We start from the raw sequence: 24,111 nt of genomic DNA, 5'->3' as shown, positions 1-24,111 counted from the left end.
CACAGAGCTGTTATGTGTGTTTAGATATGGACCTAGTGTTGGAAGGTATGATTAAGCTTTATAAGTTCATTTCCTGCACTCCACGGAATAAAGTTATTGCCTGCCCAATCTTTCTCTATACACAAGGCCCTTGAGTGCTGAACCTTTTCTGAACTCTTCCCAGCTTAAAGACATCCTTCTTATCGTAGATAGACACAAAATGCTGGAGTAACTCAGCGGACAGGCAGCATCTCTGGAGAGAAGGAATGGGCGACGTTTCGGGTCGAGACCCTTCTTCACACTGATCTGGGTGACCAAAGTACAACAGAATACTCCAAATGCAGCCTCACCAATGTCTTGTACAACAATAATATAACATCCCAACGTCTATTCTCATTACCCTAATGCCCCTGTCCCACTTTGGAAACCTGAACGGAAACCTCTGGAGACTTTGCGCCCCACCCAAGGTTTCCATGCAGTTCCCGGAGGTTGCAGGTGGTTGCCGGAGGTTGCAGGTAGTGGAAGCGGGTAGAGAGACTGACAAAAACCTCCGGGAACAGCACGGAAACCTTGGGTGGGGTGCAAAGTCTCCAGAGGTTTCCATTCAGGTTTCCTAAGTGGGACAGGGGCATAACTGAGGAAGGCCAATCTATCCACCCTATCTACCTGTGATGCTACTTTCAGGGAACAATGTACCTTGACTAGCCCAGGGCCCTACAATTCAATGTGAAGTCAGCTGCACAACTCTAATCAAATCCTTTTAATAGTTTACTATCTCAAATAAATCATGCTTTAACCTTCAAAACACAAGGGACTCCTAAAGTAAATTGAACCCTTTAGTCCCATTATGGTAAAATCTGGAAATCCACGCAAGTGTAAGACTTTAAACACGTTCTTGCCGACGGAGCATAGATCAGCACAGTTTAGTAATAAGAAGGCTTTGTTAGTGTGCAAAGCAATACCACAAACAAATTTCATTTTAAGTGCTTGTAAAATCACCCATTAAATACGGCTGGTTTACATTACAAAATAGCACTTTAAACAGAAGAGGTTTGCAGGAATGTAAATTGCAAGATCATAGAGACATGAAGTCATATAGTCAAATAATTATACAGTGTGGAAACAGGTCCTTCGGCACAACTTGCCCACACCAGCCAACATGTTTCAGCTGCACTTGTCCCACCTGCCCGCGATTGGCCCATTTCCCTCTAAACCTGTTCAATCCATGTACCTGTCCAAATGTTTCTTAAACGTTGGGATAGTCCTAGCCTCAACTACCTCCTCTGGCAGCTTGTTCTATACTCCCACCACCCTTTGTGTGAAAAAAATTACCCCCTCAGATTCCTATATAACATATAACCATATAACAATTACAGCATGGAAACAGGCCATCTCGGCCCTACAAGTTTTATTTCCCCCTTAGTCACACCTGCCTGCACTCATACCATAACCCTCCATTCCCTTCTCATCCATATGCCTATTCAATTTAGATTATTAAATCTTTTCCCTTTCACCTTAAACCTATGTCCTCTGATCCTCGAACACTGGTGCTCTTAACTATTTATTTCCTGTTGGAAATATACAAAATGATCAGAGGAATTGATAGAGCAGACAGTCAGAACCTTTTTCCCCTGGGTGGAAATGTCAAAGACTAGAAGGCGGAGCTATAAGGAGAGAGGGGCACAGTTTAATGGAGACTTGCAGGGCAAGCTTTATATACAGAGGGGGTGGTGGGTGCCTGGAGCATGCTGCCAGTAGTGATGGTGGAGCAAGATACGATAGGAGCGGTTGAGACTTTAGGATAGGCACATGGATATGCAGGGAATGGATGGTTATGGATATGGATGCAGGTGTGCAGGAAGATAAGAGATGATCTTGGTATCATTTTCAACCCTTTGGGCTGAGGGACCTGTTCTTGTGTGCTGGGGTCCATGTTCTATGAAATCCCCAGATAGGGTATCAATACCCCGTCCTTTAGGAAAAACGCAGTTCGCAAACCAAGTTGACAACGCTTGTTGGAAAGGATGGATCATTGAACATGGAGTTGGAGTTCCGCAAGGGTTGGTTTGGGGCCGCTACTGTTCATGTGGCAGAGTTTGTGGATGATATGAAAATAGGTGGAGGGGTAGTGTAGAGAAAGCAGGGTCTCTGCAGAGGGACTTGGATAGGTTGGGAGAGTGGGCAGAGAAGTGGCAGATTGGATACAGTGCAGCAAATTGTGGAGCCATGCATTTTGGTAGTAGGAATAAATGCGTTGGTTATTCACTAAATGGGGTGAGAATCCAGAAATCGGAGGTGCAAAGGGACTTTGGTGCAGGATTCCCAAAAGGTTCATCTGTAAGTCGTATCGGTAATAAAGAAAGCAAAACTCAATGCTAGCATTTATTCAAAGAGGGCTTGTATACAAAAACAAGGATGTAATGCTGAGGATCTATAAGGCGCTGGTAAGGGTGCATTTGGAATATTGTGAGCAATGTTGGGCACCATATCCGAGGAAGGACGTGCTGGCACTGGAGAGAGTCCAGAGGAGGTTTACAAGAGTGAATCCAAGAATGAGTAGGTTAACCAATGATGGCACTGGGCCTGTACTCGCTGGAGTTTAGAAGAATGAGGAGGGACCTCATTGAAACATACAAAATAGTATGAAAGGCATGGATAGAATGGATGTGGAAAGGATCTTTCCACTAGTGGGAGAGTCTAGGACTAGAGGTCGTAGCCTCAGAATTAAAGGACGTTCTTTTAGGAAGGAGATGATGAGAAATTTCTTTAGTCATAGGATAATGAATCTGTGGAATGCTTTGCCACGGAAGGCTGTGGAGCGAAGTCAGTGGATAATTTTAAGGCAGAGATAGACAGATTCTGGATTAGTACGGGTGTCAGAGGTTATGGGGAGAAGGCAGGAGAATGGGGATAGGAGGGCAAGATAGATCAGCCATGATTGAATGGCAGGGTAGACCTGATGGCCTAATACTACTCTTATTCCTTACGACCTCATGAACATTCTGGTCCACTTTTATCTGAAGCTGCAAATGGCAACTGACGGATGACACTCAATGAAGGCTTCTTACCAGGAACACTGTACTGGTGTCTTGATACAAGGCTCGAGCCACCGAGATTCTCTGTCTCTGACCTCCGCTCAGGTTAATCCCCTGTAGTAACAAAGCAATCAATGACCAACAGGCACATTTTAATGCAGAATCCTACGTAATCATCCATGCACTAGCTTCTCAAGATAAATCTTCCCAGCAAAGGATCTTAAATGGTAAGACAGAAAATACACGTGTGTGACATAATGGATAAGTCCCCACGACCTGATTTATAACCATATAACAATCCCAGCACAGAAAACAGGCCATCTCGGCCCTTCTAGTCCGTGCCGAACATTTATTTTCCCCAAGTCCCATCTACCTGCACTCAGACCATAACCCTCCATTCCTTTCCCGTCCATATACCTATCCATTTTATTTTTAAATTATAAAATCAAACCTGCCTCCACCACTTCCACTGGAAGCTCATTCCACACAGCTACCACTCTCCGAGTAAAGAAGTTCCCCCTCATGTTACCCCTAAACTTCTGTCCCTTAATTCTCAAGTCATGTTCTCTTGTTTGAATCTTCCCTACTCTCAATGGGAAAAGCTTATCCACGTCAACTCTGTCTATCCCTCTCATCATTTTAAAGACCTCTATCAAGTCCCCCCTTAACCTTCTGCGCTCCAAAGAATAAAGATCTAACTTGTTCAACCTTTCTCTATAACTTAGTTGCTGAAACCCAGGCAACATTCTCGTAAATCTCCTCAGTACTCTCTCTATTTTGTTGCCATCCTTCCTATAATTAGGCAACCAAAATTGTACACCATACTCCAGAATTGGCCTCACCAATGCCTTGTACAATTTTAACATTACATCCCAACTTCTATACTCAATGCTCTGATTAATAAAGGCCAGCACACCAAAAGCTTTCTTTACCACCCTAGCTACATGAGATGTATCCTCCCCACAGCAAGTTCTACTCACAAAAGAAGACACAAAGTGCTGGAGTAACGCAGCGGGTCAGGCAGCATCTCTGGACGACATGGACAGGCGTCATTTCATGTAAGGAATAGATTGGGTAGATGCACAGGACATGGGCAGGTGACCTTTATCTGAAGAAGGGTCCCGTCTCAAAACGCCACCTCTTCATGTTCTCCACAGATGCACCCTGACCCACTGAGTTACTCTCGAACTTTGTGTCTTTTTTTGTAAACCAGCATCTGCAGATCTTTATTTCTAAGTTCTACTCATGTTGAGGCATATTATGAAATCAGAATAGCGATAAATAAAAATATTTGCATCATGCTTTAAACCATTCACAACCTGAAGCAAAGTTACGAGCTTAACATTGTACATTGTCCTGTAATTACCCTCTCTCCGATTTCAGTTTGGTCTCCAAATTGTAAGAGGTCTATGTCGGGCTGAAGTGAGCAGGCATCAATGACGGCTTTGTATCTGAGAGGGTGAGAAGTGAAAGATGTGAGTGATTCTGCCTGCATTACAACAACTCGTCTATAGTGTATATCGCTGTTGAATAAGACCATAAGACACAGGAGCAGAATTAGGCAATTTGGAGTCTTCTCCGCCTTTCTATCTTTGGTCTATCTTTCCCTCTCAACCCCATTTTCCACGTGGCCACAGGGGAGAACATACAAACTTCGTCCAGAAAGCATCCGTGGTCAGGATCGAACCTGGATCACGGGCGTTGTAAGGCAGCAACTCTAACGCTGTGCCGCCATTTTGCCCGGTGAAAATGCACGCGGTCACGGGGAGAACATACAACCTCTATACAGACAGCATCCTTTGTCAGGTTTTTGAAGCACCATTGTAATAATGGCACACTGGCAGTGTGGGTAGAGCCGTTGCCTCACACCACCAGAGACCCAAGTTCGATCCTGGTCTCGGGTGCTGCCTGTGTGGAGTTTGCACGTTCTTCCCGTGACCGTGTGGGTTTGCTCTGGATGCCCCGGTTTCCTCCCACAACCCGAAGACGTGCGGGTTTGTAGGTTAATTGGCCCTCTGTAAATTAACCCTAGTGTGTCAGGAGTGAATGAGAAAGTGGGATGACATAGAACTAGTATGAACGGGTGATCGATGGTCAGCGTGGCCTCGGTGGGACGAAGTGCCTGTTTCCATGCTGTATCTTTCAACCATTGTTAATCCGTTCCATTCCGCTGCATTCACGCTGATCACAGGCAAAAATGACCTTTGTTTTATAAAAGGACCCCCGAACGTGATGTTTTCCTCCACGGTTGTGTTCAGTAGCCAAGGCTTCTGAGCTGAATAAGCCACAGAATTTCGTGTTCTGCACAAAATAAAATGAAAGGCAGATAAGACAAGAAATTTCACCCATCTTAGAAAACAGAAGCATAATCACGGAGAGAAAATAAAACATAAAACACTAAGGGGGTCGGTCAGGGCCTTAATTCAGAGTAGTCACATGGATATCTCACTGCCAACTCTGACACATTAATTCCCATTTTCAAATGCTAAGTGCCATTCCAAAACAAAGGAGTGAGGCATGCAGCGGTTATATGAAATGTCTCAAATTCTATTCTTCTGTGGTTTACCGTTCTCCTTTCATGGTTTGCCGAAGTCACTCCTCTCTTCATTTTCCCTTCTTCGGATTACGCTGCCTTATCTTCAGCCTCAGCACACTCAACCATTGGGCAGCAGTAGAGGTGCTGCCTTACAGCGCCGGAGAACCAGGTTCGACCCTGACTGCACGGAGTTTGTACGTTCGCCCCGTGACCTCGTGGGGTTTCCCCGGGTGGGTGCCCCGGTTTCCTCCCACACTCCAAAGACCGACAGGTTTGTAGGTTACACAAAACTGCTGGAGAAACTCAGCGGGTGCAGCAGCATCTATGGAGCGAAAGAAATAGGTAACGTTTCGGCCCGAAACGTTACCTATTTCCTTCGCTCCATAGATGCTGCTGCACCCGCTGAGTTTCTCCAGCATTTTTGTGTACCTTCGATTTTCCAGCATCTGCAGTTCCTTCTTGAACAGGTTTGTGGGTTAATTCGCTTCGGTACAGGTTGTAAATTGTCCCTGGTGCTTAGGACAGTGCCAATGTATGGGGATTACTGGTCGGAGTGGACTCGGTGGGTCCAGGGGCCTGATTCCGCACTGTATCTCTAAATGAAAGTAAACTATATTCTCAGTGGGAGACGTGATGTTTTAAGTAGGCTATATCTAGGGATGTAAAAAGTGACCAATTCATAAAGCTTTCCATCTTAAGGTTTCCTTCAATGTAAGCTGCAATGTAGGTTAAAAGAGAGCGTACATAACGCATAAAAATCTTGGACAACTTCCCAAGGACTAGAATTTAAAAATGGGAATTAAGATTAAATTTGACTGGAAATATTCAGTTTACTAACCAGACAGCGATATAAAGTCAAACCATCATAAACTTTCTCAATACTCAATTATGTGTCAATTATGTTTCCCCATGTTGAGCCCAGGATTCATTGGCAAGGAAATGGACTAGGCTGGATAATGAGATCAGAAATATCAGATCCTTTCAAAGAGCTGGTATGATATTTGCCTCAAAAAAAAGAGGCACAAAATAGGAAGAGTTCCGCAACGTTAGTTGGGCAGGTTCAGACTTTATTCCCTGGAGAGCAGGAGGCTGAGGTGTGATCTTGTAGAGGTGTGTAAACTCATGAGAATAGATAGGGTGAATGCACGGAGTCCTTTACCCAGAGTATCAGAATCAAGAATCAGAGGACAGATGTTTAAGGCAAGAGGGGAAAGATTTAATATGGACTTGAGCGGCGACCTTTTCACATGGATGGTCGAAGCAACCTCAGTAGTTGGGGCGGCAGCGCGATTCACTGTTGCAGCGGCCCCTACAGCCTGTCTGTCTTTTTTTTTTTGTCCAATTAAATGTAGTTGTTCATGTTTTTTAATAGTGTTTTTAACTGTGTACATGTGGGGGGCGGGGGAGACTTTAAAAAAATCTCTTCCCTACACGTGAGACCCGACCTTTTCCCTGTCGGGTCTCCGTTGTCGTTGGGGCCTAGCACCGTGGAGCGGCCTCCAGCCTGAACGACCTGGGGGCTCCAGTCACGGAGCCTGCCAAGCTGAGGGCTACTCACCATGGTGGGGCTGGCTGGCTTTGGAGTGTGGGGAGTGGTGGTGGCCCGCTGCTGCAGCCCGACTCCGGAGCTCGGAGGCTCCAGCTGCAAACCTGTGGACTGTCGGGATATCAGGAGCTCAGTGAGGAGGAGGTTCACTGTGATGGATGTTTCTGTAAATTGAATTGTGTGCGTGTCCTGTAGGAAATTGTCTTTGTTTGTATGGCTGTGGAAACAGGGTTTCGTTTGAGCCTCACTGAGGTTCAAATGACATGTAATAGATATTGTATTGTATTGTGTATTGTGTATTGTATTGCATTCTGTTGAAACTAGCGTCCCAAGTAGATGCTAATTCGGTCAAATAGTCATGAAGGCTTACAGCATGGAAATAGGCCCTTTGGCCTAACTTGTCCACACTGACCAAGATATGCTATCTAAGCTGGGGTGGTAGCTTGCAACCTTCACGTGGTCCGCCCTGTTTTAACGAATGCAATCAACCTGCCGTGCACAATCAAGTAAGATCAAATAGAACAAGTTGTCCTACAACTTTAGGCTGTGCACGCCATACACAAGAAAAAGAAGAAGCTATCTAAGCTCATCCCATTTACCCTCGATTGGGCCATATCCTCACACACCTCCCCAGCCCATGCACCTGGCCAAATATATTTTAAATATTGTTACAGTACCTACCTCTGGCAGCTCGATCCACACACCCACCACCCTCTGGTGGTGAAAAGGCCGCCTCTCAGGCCTATTAAATCTTTCCCCTCACCTTAAACCTATGTCCACTGGTTCATGATTCCCCTACCCCAATAAAAAAAACTGGAGTCCATGCATTCACCCTATCTATTCCCCTCATTATTTTATACACCTCAATAAAATCGCACCCCAGCTTCCTGCTCTTCAAGGAATAATGTCCGAGCCTGCCCAACCTCTCCCTGTAGCTCAGGCCTTCGAGTCCCGGCAACGTCCTCGTCAATCTACTTCGCATACTTTCCAGCTTAATAATGGATGGCAACGAAGGGATAACTAATTTCCTTCTTCTGCTGACTTCTCATGGGCCGGATACAGAGGGAGATGGGTGTCGTCCTAGTAGGTTTTAGGGATACCTGGGTTTCTGTTACAGTCATAAGATCAGGGGTGATCATATAGAGGTGTATAAAAGCATGAGAGTAATAGATCGGGTAGATGCACAGAGTCTCTTGTCCCCAGAGTAGGGGAATCGAGGACCAGAGGACATAGGTTCCAGGTGAAGGGAGAAAGATTTAATTGGAATCAGAGGGGTGATTTTTTCACACCAAGGGTGGTGGTGTATGGAACAAGCTGCCAGAGGAAGTAGTCGAGGAAAGTCTATCCCAACGTTTAAGAAACAGTTAGACAGGTACATGGATAGGACAGGTTTGGTGGGATATGGACCAAGCGCAGGCAGGTGGGACTACTGCAGCTGGGACATGTTGGCCAGTGTGAACGAGTTGGGCCAAAGGGCCCGTTTTCACACTGGATCACTCTATGACTCAAAGGGATTGCACTTTCATATCCTCATTCTGAAGGATCCACGAGAATGCTGTCAGCAACTCTACGAGTCGACGATGATTCACCTCCTCGTCTTTAAAGCGTTCTTGAATATCCTTTACAATTGTCCACCCCACCTGTAGTCTACTGATGAGCAAACGTTTGATTTAGGAATTGGTTGACCACATTTGAATGGGGAGCCCAGTCCCTGACAAAGTGGATGGGAAGAAGGAGAGCATTCAATCAAAGAATTGCTCGCTAGAATTTAGAAGATTGAGGGGGGGTCTTATAGAAACTTACAAAATTCTTAAGGGGTTAGACAGGCTAGATGCAGGAATATTATTCAGAAGTCCAGAACAAGGGATCACAGTTTAAGGATAAGGAGGAAATCGTTTAGGACCGAGATGAGAAAAAAAATTTTCACACAGAGAGTGGTGACTCTGTGGAATTCTCTGCCACAGAAGGTAGTTGAGGCCAGTTCATTGGCTATATTTAAGAGGGAGTTAGATGTGGCCCTTGTGGCTAAAGGGATCAGGGGGTATGGAGAGAAGGCGGGTACGGGATACTGAGTTGGATGATCAGCCATGATTATATTGAATGGTGGTGCAGGCTCGAAGGGCCGAATGGCTTACTCCTGCACCTGTTTTCTATGTTTCTATGTTTCTAAACCTCGCCATCAATTGCATTCTAAGAGTCAAGGTCAGATGGACACATCGTAATATTTGCTTGGACCCTTCATGATGATTTGATCGACCCCGTTATGAGTATGGATCGTCTACTCACAGTCTAGTGTCCACTGTGTGTTTGACTTTAGGGGCAGGTACTACTGAAGCCAGAGACTGAAAGAGCTCGCTATCAGTGCCACTAGTCTGATTAATCTGAAGAATGTTCCCAACCCGAAAAGTCACCGCTGAGTTACTCCAGCGCACTGCGCTTTGCTCAAGATTCCATCATCTGCAGTTCCTTCTTTCTCCATGTCACTGCCACGATTTCAGATTGGACCGAACGTGGCCACGAATAACAAACATCACATGCAGTGGGACAAGAGGTAATCATCCCAAATGGAGCGCTTGGCAGGATCTTTGAGAGAATCAGCCACATGGCAGCAAACTGCAGAAAGCAATGTTCAGGAGAGTAGAGAAGGAACTGGGGGAGGGTGCAGTGATCAGTTCCAAGAGCAAAATGCATTACCACTGGTGTGTGATGGTTATCGGGATGAAGTGTCACTGGAAAGACAATACATTACACAATCAGTTACTGGCAAAGAGTAAGAAAGAGTACCTCACAGTCGCTTCCAACACGGGCTCAATTTCATGTGCACTGTAAGTTAGGATAAAAACCAAGTTAGCAAACAAAAATGAGCGAGGCAATCAGTTACACACTTAGAATTTATTTCACGGCACATTGCTTACAACCCAGGGGTATGTGGACATCCAACTTACAACCCAACTGAATGAGTTGTTTCTGGGCGGCATGGTGGCGCAGCGATGGAGTTTCTGCCTTGCAGCACCAGTGACCCGGGTTTTGCGTGCTATTTGTACAGATTTTGCACGTTTTCCCCGTGAGCGCGTGGGTTTTCTCCGGGTGCTGCGGTTTCCTCCCACACTCCAAGGACATGCGGGCTTGTAGGTTGATTGGCTTTGGCAAAGATTGTAAATTGTCCCGAGTGTGTGTAGGATAGTGCTAGTGTACGGGGATCGATGGCCGACGCGGACACGGTGGGCCGAAGGGCCTGTTCTCGCGTTGTATCTCTAAACTAAACTAAAGAATGAACATTGAACTTACAACCCAATGTTATGAACATTGAATTTACAACACAACGATATGAACTTTGAATTTTCCTATTTAGGGTCCCACCGCCCCACCCCTTCATTTTATCTCCTCTCTATCCTGAGACCTCCTCCCCACCAAGTTGATCTACTAGTTTTTTGATTAGTTTAGAGATACGGCGTGAAAACAGGCCCTTCGGCCCACCGAGTCCATGCCAACCAGCAATCCCCGCACACTAACATTATCCCACACATACGGGGCAATTTACAATTTTACCGAAGCCAAATAATCCACAAACCTGTACGTCTTTGGAGTGTGGGAGGAAACTGGAGATCACGAAGAAAACCCACGCAGAACACGAGGAGAACGTAAAAAACTCCGTACAGGCTGCGCCCGTGGTCAGGATTGAACCTGGGTATCTGGCGCTGTAGGGCAGCAACTCCACCGTGCCGTCCATGATGTGCGAACATTTGCTTTAGGAATTTGTTGACCACATGTTAATGGGAATCTAATCCCTGACAAAGTGGATGAGAACAAGGACGGCATTTAGACATACAATGCCATCAATTGCGTTCTATGTTCCAAGATCGTTAAAAAAATGTTCACTGCAATCGTAATGATTGTGGAGGAAGAAACTGCAGATGCTGATTTACACTGTGGATAGACACAAAATGCTGGAGTAACTCAGCGGGACGGACAGCATTTCTGGAAAAAAGTAGGTGACGTTTTGAGTGAGGATCCTTCTACAGACCGGATTTTCTTTGCACGGTCTTGTGTCTAGTGGCAGCGATTCTGCCTGACCTGTTGAGTTCCTCCAGCAATTTGTGTTCCATGCAAGATTCCAGCATCTGTAGCTCCTTGTGCCTCTGCTTAGTTTTTATTTGGCTTAATTCCGCTCACCTCTTCCCTCCATCCCCTCCCCCCGTCTCCCTCCATCCGAATCCCCTCACTTTAGCTTTGCAATTCACTCCTCTCCTCTCATCTGACACCCTTTTGGCTCCTTCTCATCTCTAGCCTTTGTCCACCCATCTGCTAATCAAAACAACCCCCACCCATATTCACCTATCACTCACCAGGCTTCATCCCGCCCCCACCTCGCTTTTACAGCTATTCCTCCCCGACTGCAATCAGCCTGAAGAAGGGACGCGGCACAAAACAGTCCCACCACAAATGCTGCCTGACCCACTGACTTACTCCAGCATTTTGTGTCCTTTTGTGTATTAACCAGCATCTGAGTTCCTTGTTTCTACTCAGAAGGGACACATGCTTCTTAATAGTTAATGACTGAATAAAACACAGGGACAGGACATAAACCACACTGCAATTAAATCAGATTCTGAAGAAGGCTTCCCGGCCCTATACGTCAGCTATCCATTCCCCCCAGAGATGCTGCCTGTCCTGCTGAGTTACTCCTTCACTTTGTGTTTATAAACAGATTCTTTGATAATGAGCTGTAATATTTCTGTCATTCTCAGTAAATAGATTTTTCAGAATTTATCGCCCAGAAATTGCTTTGTCCTTGTATGGGGGGGGGGGATTCCAACAAACTGTGAACTTGGCCGTTCAGAGGGAGCGTCAGGAAGTTCGCAAGGGGTTTTGTGCAACTTCAGGGGGTGGGAGCTGAGCATCAACTGAGGACATAATAACTGGCTGATACTTTTACTGCTCAGATGTGACGTGGAGACAAGGTATGCAAATGGAGTCACACTGACCAAGCATCGTCTCAGCAAATACAGGATAGACTTGGGGAAACAGGGAACTGCAGATTGTGGCTTCCAAAAAAAGACACAAAGTGCTGGAGTAGTTCGGTGGGACAGGCATCATCTCTGGGGGACATGGATAGATGACGTTTCTGGTCGGGACCCTTCTTCAGACACTTGGGGGTCTGTTCATGAGGTTCCATAGAACAGTAGAGCACAAGAACAGGCAGTTCGGCCCACAATGTCTGTGCCGAACATGATGCCAAGACCAACTCTTATCTGCCTGCATATAGCCCACATCCATATTCAGTTCCCAATGAAAACTGAATTAGTATTGAACAGATGTGATCTATGTAACCATCTATGCAAAGGGGTGCAAAACACTCAAATAGGGTGCAGTTGGTGGGCAAGAAGACTAATATTTTTGATTGAATTATACAACATGGAAACAGGCCCTTCGACCCACCGAGTCCATGTCGCCCATCGATCACATGCTCACACTAGTTCTGTTATCCCGCTTTCCCATCCACAAACATACCGGTGGGAATTTACCAGAGGCCAATTAACTCCAGAGTGGAGTTTGCACGTTCTCCCTGTGACCACGTGGGTTTCCTCCGACCTCCTAAAGATGTGCGGGTTTGTAGGCTAATTGGCCCTCTGTAAATTGCCGCTAGTGTGTAAGGAGTGGATGAGAAAGTGGAATAACATGGAACGAGTGTGAACTGGTGATAGATGGTCGGCGTGGGCTCGGTGGGCCCGTTTCCATGCTCATCTTGCAATTCTTTCCAATTAATTGGAGTGTGAATGGAGATAAGGTTAAGATATGAAGGGGTCAGAATGGGGCAGGCAGTTCGAGAACTGTCGCTCCATAAATGTGGAGAAAATAAACTTGGAAAGGAAAATGGAATTCCAAATATAGAAATACTGCTCTGCAGTAAAGTAAAAAGCTCCATGCTCTTAAACAATGCATCAGCAAACATTTTGATATTAACAGGAGATGATTCAGATACAAAAAAAAACACAAAAAAGTAGTTCTAAATACCTCCATGACGTTTCTTGGTTCATCTCGTTTTCTGCTTCCCTAAAGTTTGTACCAAAAACAAAAACATCAGGATTACTGAGGATTATAATTTAGTTTAGTTTAGTTTATTCTTACTGGTACCGAGGTTACAATGAAAAGCTTTTGTTGCGTCCTAACCAGTCAGCGTAAAGTCTATATGTGATTGGAATCAAGCCGCCCACAGTGTACAGATACAGATATGGGGAATAGCGTTTAGTGCAAGATAAAGTCCAGTAAAGTCCAATTAAAGCTAGTCTGAGGGTCTCCAATAAGGTAGATAGTAGCTCAGGATCGCTCTCTAGTTGTTGAAAGGATGGTTCAGTTGCCTGATAACAGCTGGGAAGAAATTTGCAAATAAGTTGCGAGTTTTACGATATCTTATATTATTTTGATTGATTCCGCATGTCTGCAAGAATACATTGCTTCCTTCAAATTATCCATTATTGCTCAGGTCCAAAGGAAAGCCAGTTTTCAACTTTTATTAGACTGTCAATGTCTGTTCCACTCGATTTGATTGGTTGTTTGAAAGATACATCATGGAAACAGGCCCTTCGACCCACAGAATCCACGCTGACCACACATGAGTGAGCACCCACACGGTCACAGGAAGTATGTGCAAATTTTACACAGACAGCATCCAAGGTTAGGATTGAAACCGGGGTCTTTGGTGCTGTGAGGCAGCAGCTCTATCCACTGCGCCACTGTGCTGTCCTTGTTATTCTCATAATATGAGGACAGTGTTCATTCATCTGTAGAACTTGCACTCAGCTAGTGCAGTCAATTAAACCGTAAATAACAATAATCTGCAAAATATACGTCAACCAAAATTCTAAACTATTGCTTTATTTGTGTATGTGACAAATAAACTTGACTTGACTTGACTTGACTTATTATTATCACGTACTGAGGAACAGTGAAAAGATTTTGCTCTCCAGTTATATCGGGGCATACACAATTACAACAGGGTAGAGCAAAGGGAACAAAATAGCAGAGAGCAGAATATAGTTGTACAGCATTGTAGCGTTACAGTGACAGAGAAACAAGTTCAGAGTGCTGAGTGAGGTAGGTTGGAAGATCAGGCCTACACCCCTATTTTATGGAAGGACCATAATAGAGGGGAGAAGAAGCTGTTCTGGAGTCTGGTGGTACATTTTAAAGTGTTAACTGACTTCATGGCTGTGACAACACAATGAATCCATGTGTCCATTATTTTTACCCCTTGCTGTCATTGTTAATCTTGTATGATCATTCAACAATACTGAAGACTACTACTCACTTACCAAAATAACTAATATTTTACTTAATATGGTAGCTGTTACATTGTAAAAAGCCACAGGGAGCTTTATTGGATGTAATTCAATGTTGAAAAAGAACATTTCAAAGGCACTGAACTATAGGGAGAGGTAGGGCAGGCTAGGACTTTATTTCTTGGAATGCATTATGCTGAGGGTTGATCTTATAGAGGTGGATAAATTTATGGTTGAGATTTGACAATAGACAATAGGTGCCATTCGACCCTTCGAGCCAGCACCGCCATTTAATGAGATCAAGGCTGCTCATCCCCAATCAGTGCCACGTTTGAGATCCAGAGGTCATAGGTTTAAGATGGAGGGGGGGGGGGTGGTTGAGATTTACTAGGAACCGAAGGGCAACTTTTTCACACGAAGGGTGGTGGGTGAATGGAACAAGCTGCCGGAGGAGGTAGTTGAGGCAGGGACTATTACAACGTTTAAGAAACATTTGAAGAAAAGAATGAATAGGATAGGTTTCATTTCATAGAAACATAGAAATTAGGTGCAGGAATAGGCCATTCGGCCCTTCGATCCTGCACCGCCATTCAATATGATCATGGCTGATCATCCAATTCAGTATCCCGTACCTGCCTTCTCTCCATACCCCCTGATCCCCTTAGCCACAAGGGCCACATCTAACTCCCTCTTAAATATAGCCAATGAACTGGCCTCAACTACCCTCTGCGGCAGAGAGTTCCAGAGATTCACCACTCTCTGTGTGAAAAAAGTTCTTCTCATCTCGGTTTTAAAGGATTTCCCCCTTTTGGCTAGGGGAGAACCAGTGGATGTGGTGTATATGGACTTCCAGAAGGCTTTCGACAAGGTCCCACATAAGAGATTAGTATACAAACTTAAAGTACACGGCATTGGGGGTTCAGTATTGATGTGGATAAAGAACTGGCTGGCAAACAGGAAGCAAAGAGTAGGAGTAAACGGGACCTTTTCACAATGGCAGGCAGTGACTAGTGGGGTACCGCAAGGCTCAGTGCTGGGACCCCAGCTATTTACAATATATACTAATGATCTGGATGAGGGAATTGAAGGCAATATCTCCAAGTTTGCGGATGACACTAAGCTGGGGGGCAGTGTTAGCTGTGAGGAGGATGCTAGGAGACTGCAAGGTGACTTGGATAGGCTGGGTGAGTGGGCAAATGTTTGGCAGATGCAGTATAATGTGGATAAATGTGAGGTTATCCATTTTGGTGGCAAAAACAGGAAAGCAGACTATTATCTAAATGGTGGCCGACCAGGAAAAGGGGAGATGCAGCGAGACCTGGGTGTCATGGTACACCAGTCATTGAAGGTAGGCATGCAGGTGCAGCAGGGTCAGGGTCAGTCGGGCTGTCGGTAGGCCAGTGTTGCAGCGAGCGAGCCAGCTCTAGAAAGGGGGAGAATCATGGTTAGGGTTAAGGTTAGGCATTTTCTTGTCAGTGGAAGATGCCTTAGCCTTCCCCCAGCCTGGCACTGCCCCAGGCTCACTATGGCCGTGCCCCCCCACTCTGCACACTGGCAGTCAGTGGGGTCCAGTAAACGGGGCAACCCAGAAGAACTGCCCTCACCCATTATTTAGGCTGGTTCAGGAGCCGGACCTCTGGGGCAGTCTCATTCAAAATACACATAATTATATTAAATAAAATATAAATATACATAATTATATATGATTAGACATATTCACGTCATATATATATATGGTATAATAATATATGGTTTAAATATATGGCAACGTGAAAATAGGTTCCCCATGGTGTAATATGGGCATTGGGCACTAGATGGCGCTTACTTTTTTAATCTAATTTTCTAATTAGTTTAAAGTTAATGTGCAACCTTTGGCGCTGACGAGTTATGACATCCTCCTCAATTATATTTTATCTAAATCTGTGCAAAATATCATGTAGTTTCGAGACATGGGTCACAAAAGTTGATTTCTAGACACATTTTTGATGCTCGGCCCACAGCCTAAAGGTTTAACAATACATTTTTCTCCCAAGTTGCTGAAGATTACTGTTGTACTTACTTGCTCCAGTACACGTGGCCAGAAAGTTTCAGCATCTCTCCAAGGGTGGCGAGGAGAAGGGAAGATTTCCCACATCCCACCTGCCCGACTATCATTGTCAGTCGGCCTGCAAAAATACATCAAAACCCCATCAATATTTTGTTCAGCTCATTATGAGGTAAACTTAGTTTAGTTTAGAGATACAGTGCTGAAACAGACCCTTAGGCCCACCGAGTCCGCACCGACCAGCGATTCCCGCACAATAAAGGGTCTGTCCCTTACGAGGTAATTCAAGAGTTCTCCCGAGTTTTCCCCTGATTCGAACTCGGAGAATGTCTGACGTGGGTCCGTAGGAGTTCGAGGATGTCTTGTAGTGGCTCGTACGAGTAACGGTAGGTACTCGGGAAATCCGGTAAACTCGTGAAGTTTTCTCAACACTGTGAAAAATGTCCACGAGTAAAAAAAAATACTTGTGATGAAAAAAATTGTTACTTTTTACTCGTACGAGCCGCTATGAGACATCCACGAGCTCCTATGGACCCGCTACGGGCATTCTCCGAGTTCGAATCAGGAGAAAACTCGGGAGAACTCGAGTTGAATTACCTCGTACAGTGGGACAGGCCCTTGACACCACCCGACACACACCAGGCATAATTCTACAATTTTGTACGGAAGCCAATTAACCTACAAACAAACCTGTACGTCTTAGTAGTGTAGGAGGAAATCGGAGCTCCTGGAGAAGACTCACGCGGTCACGGGGCCAACATGCAAACTCCATACAGACAGCACCGATAGTCAGAATCGAACCAGGGTCTTTGGCACATAGAGACGCCCTCTCTTAACTAAACTCTTAACTAGAGGTCCTTGCAAATTGTTTAAAATAATAATTTTGGATGATATGAGATGCAGATCACATATACTCAAAAATAATAGCTTTTGTATTGTTACTGAGGCTGGAACCAAAGATCTTATAGCAGAGCTATAGGATCTTTGGCCTCTTCCTTCGGGGGATGCGACTTTTTCTTCGGTCGTGTCCCCCGTCTCCGTCTGCGCCGAGGCCTAGTGGCGGGGCTGGCGGCGGCGGAAGGAGACCTGACCCGGCTAGATGTGGTTCAGCAGCAGCACCGGAGAGCTGATGGCGGCGCCGGCCAGCGGAGATTCGGCCCTGGAGCTGTGTGGCGGCGGCGGCGGCGGCAAGCGGCGGAGACCTGCTCGGCCTCTGAGCTTGGCGAGGCAGCGGCCACTCGAGCCGTTTCAGGGAGAACATAGAGGGAAGAGCCAGAGACTTTAAGTTTTTGCCTTCCACCACAGTGAGGAGGTGTTTGGTGAACTCACTGTGGTGGATGTTAAATTTGTGTTGACTATGTGTTTTGTCATTTTTTTAAAATTATATGTATGACTGCAGGGAAACAGAATTTCGTTCAGACCGAATGGTCTGAATGACAATAAACGAATCTAATCTAATCTAATCTAATCTAATCTTTGGCTGGAACCTCACAGTTGACAAGGAGAAATAGATTGTTTCACCTGACCGAGCTGATCCACAATTCAAAGTGAATGTGGATTAGCAACTTTTTCACTTAGAGGGTAGTCTGTATCTGAAATGAGCTGCTCTAAGAAGCATACAATTATGACTCTTAAAAGACATTTGGATTGTTGTATGCATAAGAAGGTTTAGAGGGATAAGGGTCGAATGCAGACATATGGGACTAGCCTAATATGCCTACTTGGTCAGCATGGACAAGGTGGGCTGAAGAGCCTGTTTTCATGCTGTACAACTCTATAACTCTTAAATGGAAACAAGGAATTGTATATGCTGATTTATAAAAAAAACACAAAGTGCTGGAGCAACTCAGTGGGTCATACAGTATCTCCGGAGAGCATGGATAGATGACGTTTCGGATCAGGACCGGGACCGAACCGAACCGTCACCTATCCATGTTCTCCAGAGGCGATGCCTGACCCGCTGAGTTACTCCAACGCTTTGTGTCTTTGTGACTAAACCAAAACCTGCAGTTCCTCATTGTAGGGAGCGCTGGCTGATTGCTGGAGTCATCGCAATGGCAGGGCTGTAAAGAGTTAGTTCACCATCTATATTTGGTCGTTGGCATGGATTATTTGGAGGGTGATCGCCAAATTTTATCTAATTCAGCTCCAAGTTTAGACTTTATTTTAGACTTTTAGTCTTTAGAGATACAGGGTGGAACCAAGCCCTTCGGCCCATTGAGTCCGCGCTGACCAGCGATCTTGCCATACTCAAGCACTATCCTGCACATTAAGAACAATTAAGAACATTTAACAAGTTTACTGAAGCCAATTACCCTAAAATTAACCTAGAACTTACAGTATTTTTAATAGGTTTCAATCAACAGAAAACAGCGTGTATAAAACATTTGTATCTTCCAATAAATCCATTCAATTGTTAGAAGTTGGAACATTTACCAAAGGTCCACTCGACGGGTATTAATGCATCTTACCTGTTGGAATTCTAATGCTGACATTTGAAAGATTCACCACACTACTGCCCCAAGAAAATGAACCATTGGTGACCTGTGATTTAAAAAAAAATATTAGGTTTAGGTTTAGCATTATTATTGTCATGTGATCTGAGGTAGAGTGATAAACTTTGTTTTGCATCCTTAAGGTCCTGTCCCACTGTACAAGGTAATTCAAGAGTTCCCCCGAGTTTCCTCTGATTCGAACTCGGAGAATTACGATAATAGCCGTTCGTAGGTACTCAGGGCTCTCGTGGACATTTTTCACACTGTTGAAAAAACCTCACGAGCTTATTGCGTTTCCCAAGTACCAGCCGTTAGCGTTACGAGCCACTAAGAGACGTCCCTAGCTCCGACGTACCTGCTACGTGCATTCTACGTGCTTACTACGAGCTTGATTTTTTTTTAAACTCGGGAGAGCTCTTGGGTAAACTCGTATAGTGGGACACGCCTTTTAGTTTAGTTTAGAGATATAACGGGGAAACAGACCCTTTGGCCCACCGAGTCCGCACCGACCAATGATCCCCACACATTAACATCACCTTACATGCACTAGGGACAATTTTACATTTATAACCAAGCCAATTAACCTACAAATCTATACTTCTTTGGAGTGTGGGAGGAAACCGAAGATCTTGGAGAAAACCCACGTGGTCACAGGGAGAACGTACAAACGCCGTACAGACCAGCACCGGTAGACAGGATCGAACCTGGGTCTCTGGTGCTGTAAGGCAGCAACTCTACCGCTGCGCCACAGTACTGTGCTATCCATTCAGGTTTTCTCCTTTGAGACTCTTCTCAGTAGAAAATATGTATGTTGTAGGATCATATTTAGAGTTACGCGGTATTTAATGTACAGTAGAAACAGCAACTTTCATAGAAGGTTCTTCGTGCTCATTTTAAACACACAGATTTAAAATTGGGATGATAGTCCATTTATTCATACTCCCTCGCTCTTTCACCATTGATTCGATCCTGACCTCGAGTGCTGTTGGCGTGGAGTTTGCATGTTTCCCCTGTGACTGCATGCGTCTCCTCCCACATCCTTAAAATGGGTGGGTGTGTAGGTAAATTGGCCTCTGTAAATGCCCCTAGTATATAAGGAGTGGGTGATAAAGTGGGATAACATAGAACTAGTGTGAATGGGTGATCGATGGTCGGTGCGGACTGGGTGGGTAGAAGTGCCTGGTTCCATGCTGTATCTCTCAACTAAATGCTCTCAGCAAGCCCAAACATTCATGATTACAATCATAAAAAATATGGATTGTATCCCGTTCCTCTATGAGTTGAATCAAGGGTCCTGTTATGTTCTTATTTGATTTGTCCTACATTGTCAAACATTTGTGAACATGCTCCCTTTTGGTCTCCGTTCCTCTGTTTGAATTGAAACTTTATTGCAGTGATTAAATACAGAATATGAATGTTCTTACAGTCTAACGTAGAACACAGCACAGGCCCTTCAGCCCACAATGTCAGTGCCAAACATGATGCCAAGTTAATCTCCTCTGCCTGCACGTGATTCAAGTCCCTCCATTCCCCTGCACACCAATGTGCCTATCCAAAAGCCCTCTTAAATGCCCCTGTTGTATCTTCCTTCACCACCAACCCTGGCAGAGTGTTCCAGGGACCCGCACCTATGTAAAAAAAAATGGGCCCGCACAACTCCTTTAAACTTTGCCCCTCTCACCTTAAAGCTGTGTCCTCTAGTCTTTGAAACTTCACCCTGGGGAAAAAAAGGTTCTGACTGTCCACCCTATCTATGCCATACGGTGACTTCTGCTCTAACGGTGAGAAAGCCCTTTATACTTCCAAATGTCAACCTTAGTAACAAAACACTACAGCCCACCTCTTGCACTACCATGGACCTATTTCCTAATTGTGTTTTTCCACTACTGTCTTATTTTTGCACAGTCTCTTTCTTGTTCACCATCTTGTAAAATGTAAGTTTTCAGTTTAGTTTATAGTCACGTGTACTGAGGTACAGTGAAAAGCTTTTGTTGCGTGCTAACCAGTCAGCGTAAAGACAATACATGATTACAATTAAGTCATTTACAGCGCATACAGGTAGATATGATAAGGGAATAACGTTTAGTGCAAGGTAAAGCCAGTAAAGTCCAATCAAGGATAGTCCGAGGGTCACCAGTGAGGTAGATAGTAGTTCAGCACTGCTCTCTAGTTGTGGTAGGATGATTCAGTTGCCTGATAACAACTGGGAAGAAACTGTCCCTGTATCTGGAGGTGTGCGTTTTATGTGTTGTTTGAGTCTACGATGCAGCAAGCATGTATTTACATTGTGCCTGTAGTTCACCGTACCTGTGCAAGGATATTAAACATGACTTGACAGTGAGGGCTGGCCTTGCCCTTTAATTCTGACTACACAGGAGGCATTAAGGGCGGCATGGTGCAGCAGCAGTAGAGTTGCTACCTTACAGAGCCAGAGACCTAGGTTCGATCCTGACTATGGGTGCTGTCTGTACAGAGTTTGTACGTCTCCCTGTCACCTGCAAGGGTTTTCTCCGGGAGATCCAGTTTCCTCCCACACTCCAATGACATACACATTTGTAGGTTAATTGCCTTTGGTAAAATTGTACATGAGTCCTAGTGTGCGTAGGATAGTGTTTGTGTGCAGGGGCCGCTGGGCGGCGTGGACTCAGTGGGCCGATGGGCCTGATTCTGCGCTGTATCTCTAAACTAAATCTAAATACACGCAAAGTCAGGGATCAGTCACGTGAGGATTGCTTGTCTACTGTTGCAAATAATGACAAATTAGTCACCTTGACCACCACATCTTCAGTCTCCCTGGGCCGTATGTATCTCCGCAATGGCTGTTCATATCCTTCCAGCTGCCCCTTCAGGGCGTGTCTTCTATGGAAGGCCTTGGTGTGCTGTATGATGGACAAAACACAAGCATCACTATCAAACCTACTCATAGCTGATTGAGTTCACCTTCAATGCCAACTGTGTGCCATCACTGGGTGGGTCTCTAACTTTATCCTAATCATCAGTCAAGAGATTTTAATAATAATAATAATAATAATCTTATTTATATAGCACATTTGTAGTCAACTTGCATTGACCCCAAAGTGCTTCACATAATTACATTACATTTACACACAGGCAAAGGTGGGTGAAGTGTCTTGCCCCAAGGACACAACGACAGTATGCACTCCAAGCGGGATTCGAACCGGCTACCTTCCGGTCGCCAGCCGAACACTTAGCCCATTGCACCATCTGTCGCCCCACAAGTATAAATTTTGAGTATAAAATGAGCCTGATCACATGAACAGAAAGGCTGAATTAAATAACTTAATATCATACTTGTATAATATCATTCTAAATATAGAGATACCATCGTCAGATGCAATAAGAGAGTGGGAACAAGAACTAACTATAAACATTTCTAAAGACAGATGGGATAAATATCTGCTTTATGGACATAAATGCTCGATTCATGTAAGACATATCCTAATCAAATTTAAAATTTTACATAGACTATATTACTCGAAAACAAAACTGAATAACATTTTTCCAAATGTTTCCCCCATCTGTGATAAATGTTTATCTCAAGAAGCAACTATAGCACACTCCTTCATCTCCTGCATAAAACTCCATAAATTATGGAAAGAAATCTTCACAAAACTATTTAAAATAAAATTGGACGCCAACACAGAATTGATTATTTTCGGAACAATGGAACCCTGCTCTGAGCTAACTTCATTTCAAAATTGTTTCCTTAACTATGGATTGATAACGGCAAAAAAACATACTCAAATTTTGGAAAAATGCACCCATCCCAACGCTTAAAATGTGGATCACAAGCATGTCCGAAATGTTACATCTCGAAGATATGAGATTTGTCCTAGCAGGAAAATCAGAGCTATTCTTAAAGATATGGTCTCCTTTCATCGATTTATTACAAGTATAATATGGTGCAACATAACTCTGGAAATTAACCGTTTCAGAACTGGGTGATGGGTGTGGAAAGATATGAAGTAGGTATATCCCTTTTCTTTTCTTTTCTTTCTTTTTTCCTTTTTGTTTACATCTTTATGGGTTCTTTATCTATATCCTTCCACAAACTATCAAGTGTTAACTCCTGGACTGGTACTCCAGGGGTTTACACATCACTACTTTCTTTACTCTTTACTTTTCTCTCTTTTTCTTTCTTCTGTTATTTCTCTATTGTTAAATTTAAAACAAGAAGTTGTACACAAAATGTATTATGTTATATGCCACGGTTTATACTACTGTACGTTGCTTCCAATAAAAATATTAATCACATTTTTTTTTTAAATGAGTCTGATCAAGGGTCCCGATGCGAAACGCACCATTCCTTTTTCTCCAGAGATGCCGCCTGACCCGCTGAGTTACTCCAGCACTTTGTGTCTGTCGTTGAGTATAAAAGTCAGGAGGTCAGGCAGCAGGGTGGCGCAGCGGTAGAGTTGTTGCCTTCCAGCATTTACAGTGCCAGAGACCCGAGTTCGATCCCAACACCAGGTGCTGTCTGTATGGAGTTTGTACGTTCTCCATGTGATTTTGTGGGTTTTCTCCGAGATCTTTGGATTCCTCTCACACTCCAAAGGGGTACAAGTTTGTAGGTTATTTAGCTTGGCATAAGTGTCCCTAATGTGTGTAGGATAGTGTTGAGGTGCGAGGATCGCTGGTCGATGCGGACTCGGTGGGCAGAAGGACCTGTTTCCGCAGGTCATGTTGCAGCTTTATAGAACGTTGGTGAGGCTGCATTTGGAGTATTGTGTGCCGTTTCGATCGCCCCATCACTTGGACAACCTGCAGGCTTTGGAAAGGGTGCGGAAGAGGTTTACCAGAATGCTGCCTGGATTAGAAAGCTACAAGGAGAGCTTGGACAAATTTGGAGTGTTTCAACTGGAACGTCAGAGGTTGAGGGGAGACATGAAAGAAGTATATAAAAATTATAGATAGGGTAGACATTCAGAACCTTTTTCCCAATGTGGAAATGTCAAGGACCAGAGGGCTTAGTTTAGTTTAGTTTAATTTAGAGATACAGAGTGGAAACATACCCGTCGGCCCATTGAATCCGCGCCAACCAGCGATCCCTGTACACTAGCACTATCCTACACGCTAGGAACAATTTACAATTTTTACCAAAGCCAATTGACCTACAAACATGTGGGAGGAAACTGGAGCATCCGGAGAAAAACCTCCATGGTCACAAGGAGAATG

General features: G+C 44.5%; 1 protein-coding gene across 1 annotated transcript in view; it reads right to left on the bottom strand.

Annotated features, from left to right (window-relative positions):
• The window catches only part of LOC129707672 (ATP-binding cassette sub-family C member 9-like), a 154,307-nt gene that overhangs the window by 66,835 nt on the left and 63,361 nt on the right, over window positions 1-24,111 (bottom strand). Inside the window, exons 15-22 of the mRNA XM_055652854.1 lie at window positions 21,684-21,794; window positions 18,892-18,964; window positions 16,436-16,541; window positions 13,112-13,150; window positions 9,881-9,919; window positions 5,217-5,315; window positions 4,381-4,465; window positions 3,048-3,128 (exon numbers count right to left, since the gene is read on the bottom strand). Coding sequence (XP_055508829.1) covers window positions 3,048-3,128; window positions 4,381-4,465; window positions 5,217-5,315; window positions 9,881-9,919; window positions 13,112-13,150; window positions 16,436-16,541; window positions 18,892-18,964; window positions 21,684-21,794 — 633 coding nt within the window. The remainder of the gene's footprint in view (window positions 1-3,047; window positions 3,129-4,380; window positions 4,466-5,216; window positions 5,316-9,880; window positions 9,920-13,111; window positions 13,151-16,435; window positions 16,542-18,891; window positions 18,965-21,683; window positions 21,795-24,111) is intronic.

Source organism: Leucoraja erinacea, chromosome 22 (genome assembly GCF_028641065.1).
Source record: "Leucoraja erinacea ecotype New England chromosome 22, Leri_hhj_1, whole genome shotgun sequence".
Taxonomy (NCBI): domain Eukaryota; kingdom Metazoa; phylum Chordata; class Chondrichthyes; order Rajiformes; family Rajidae; genus Leucoraja; species Leucoraja erinaceus.
This window is presented reverse-complemented; position numbering and strand designations above follow the sequence as displayed.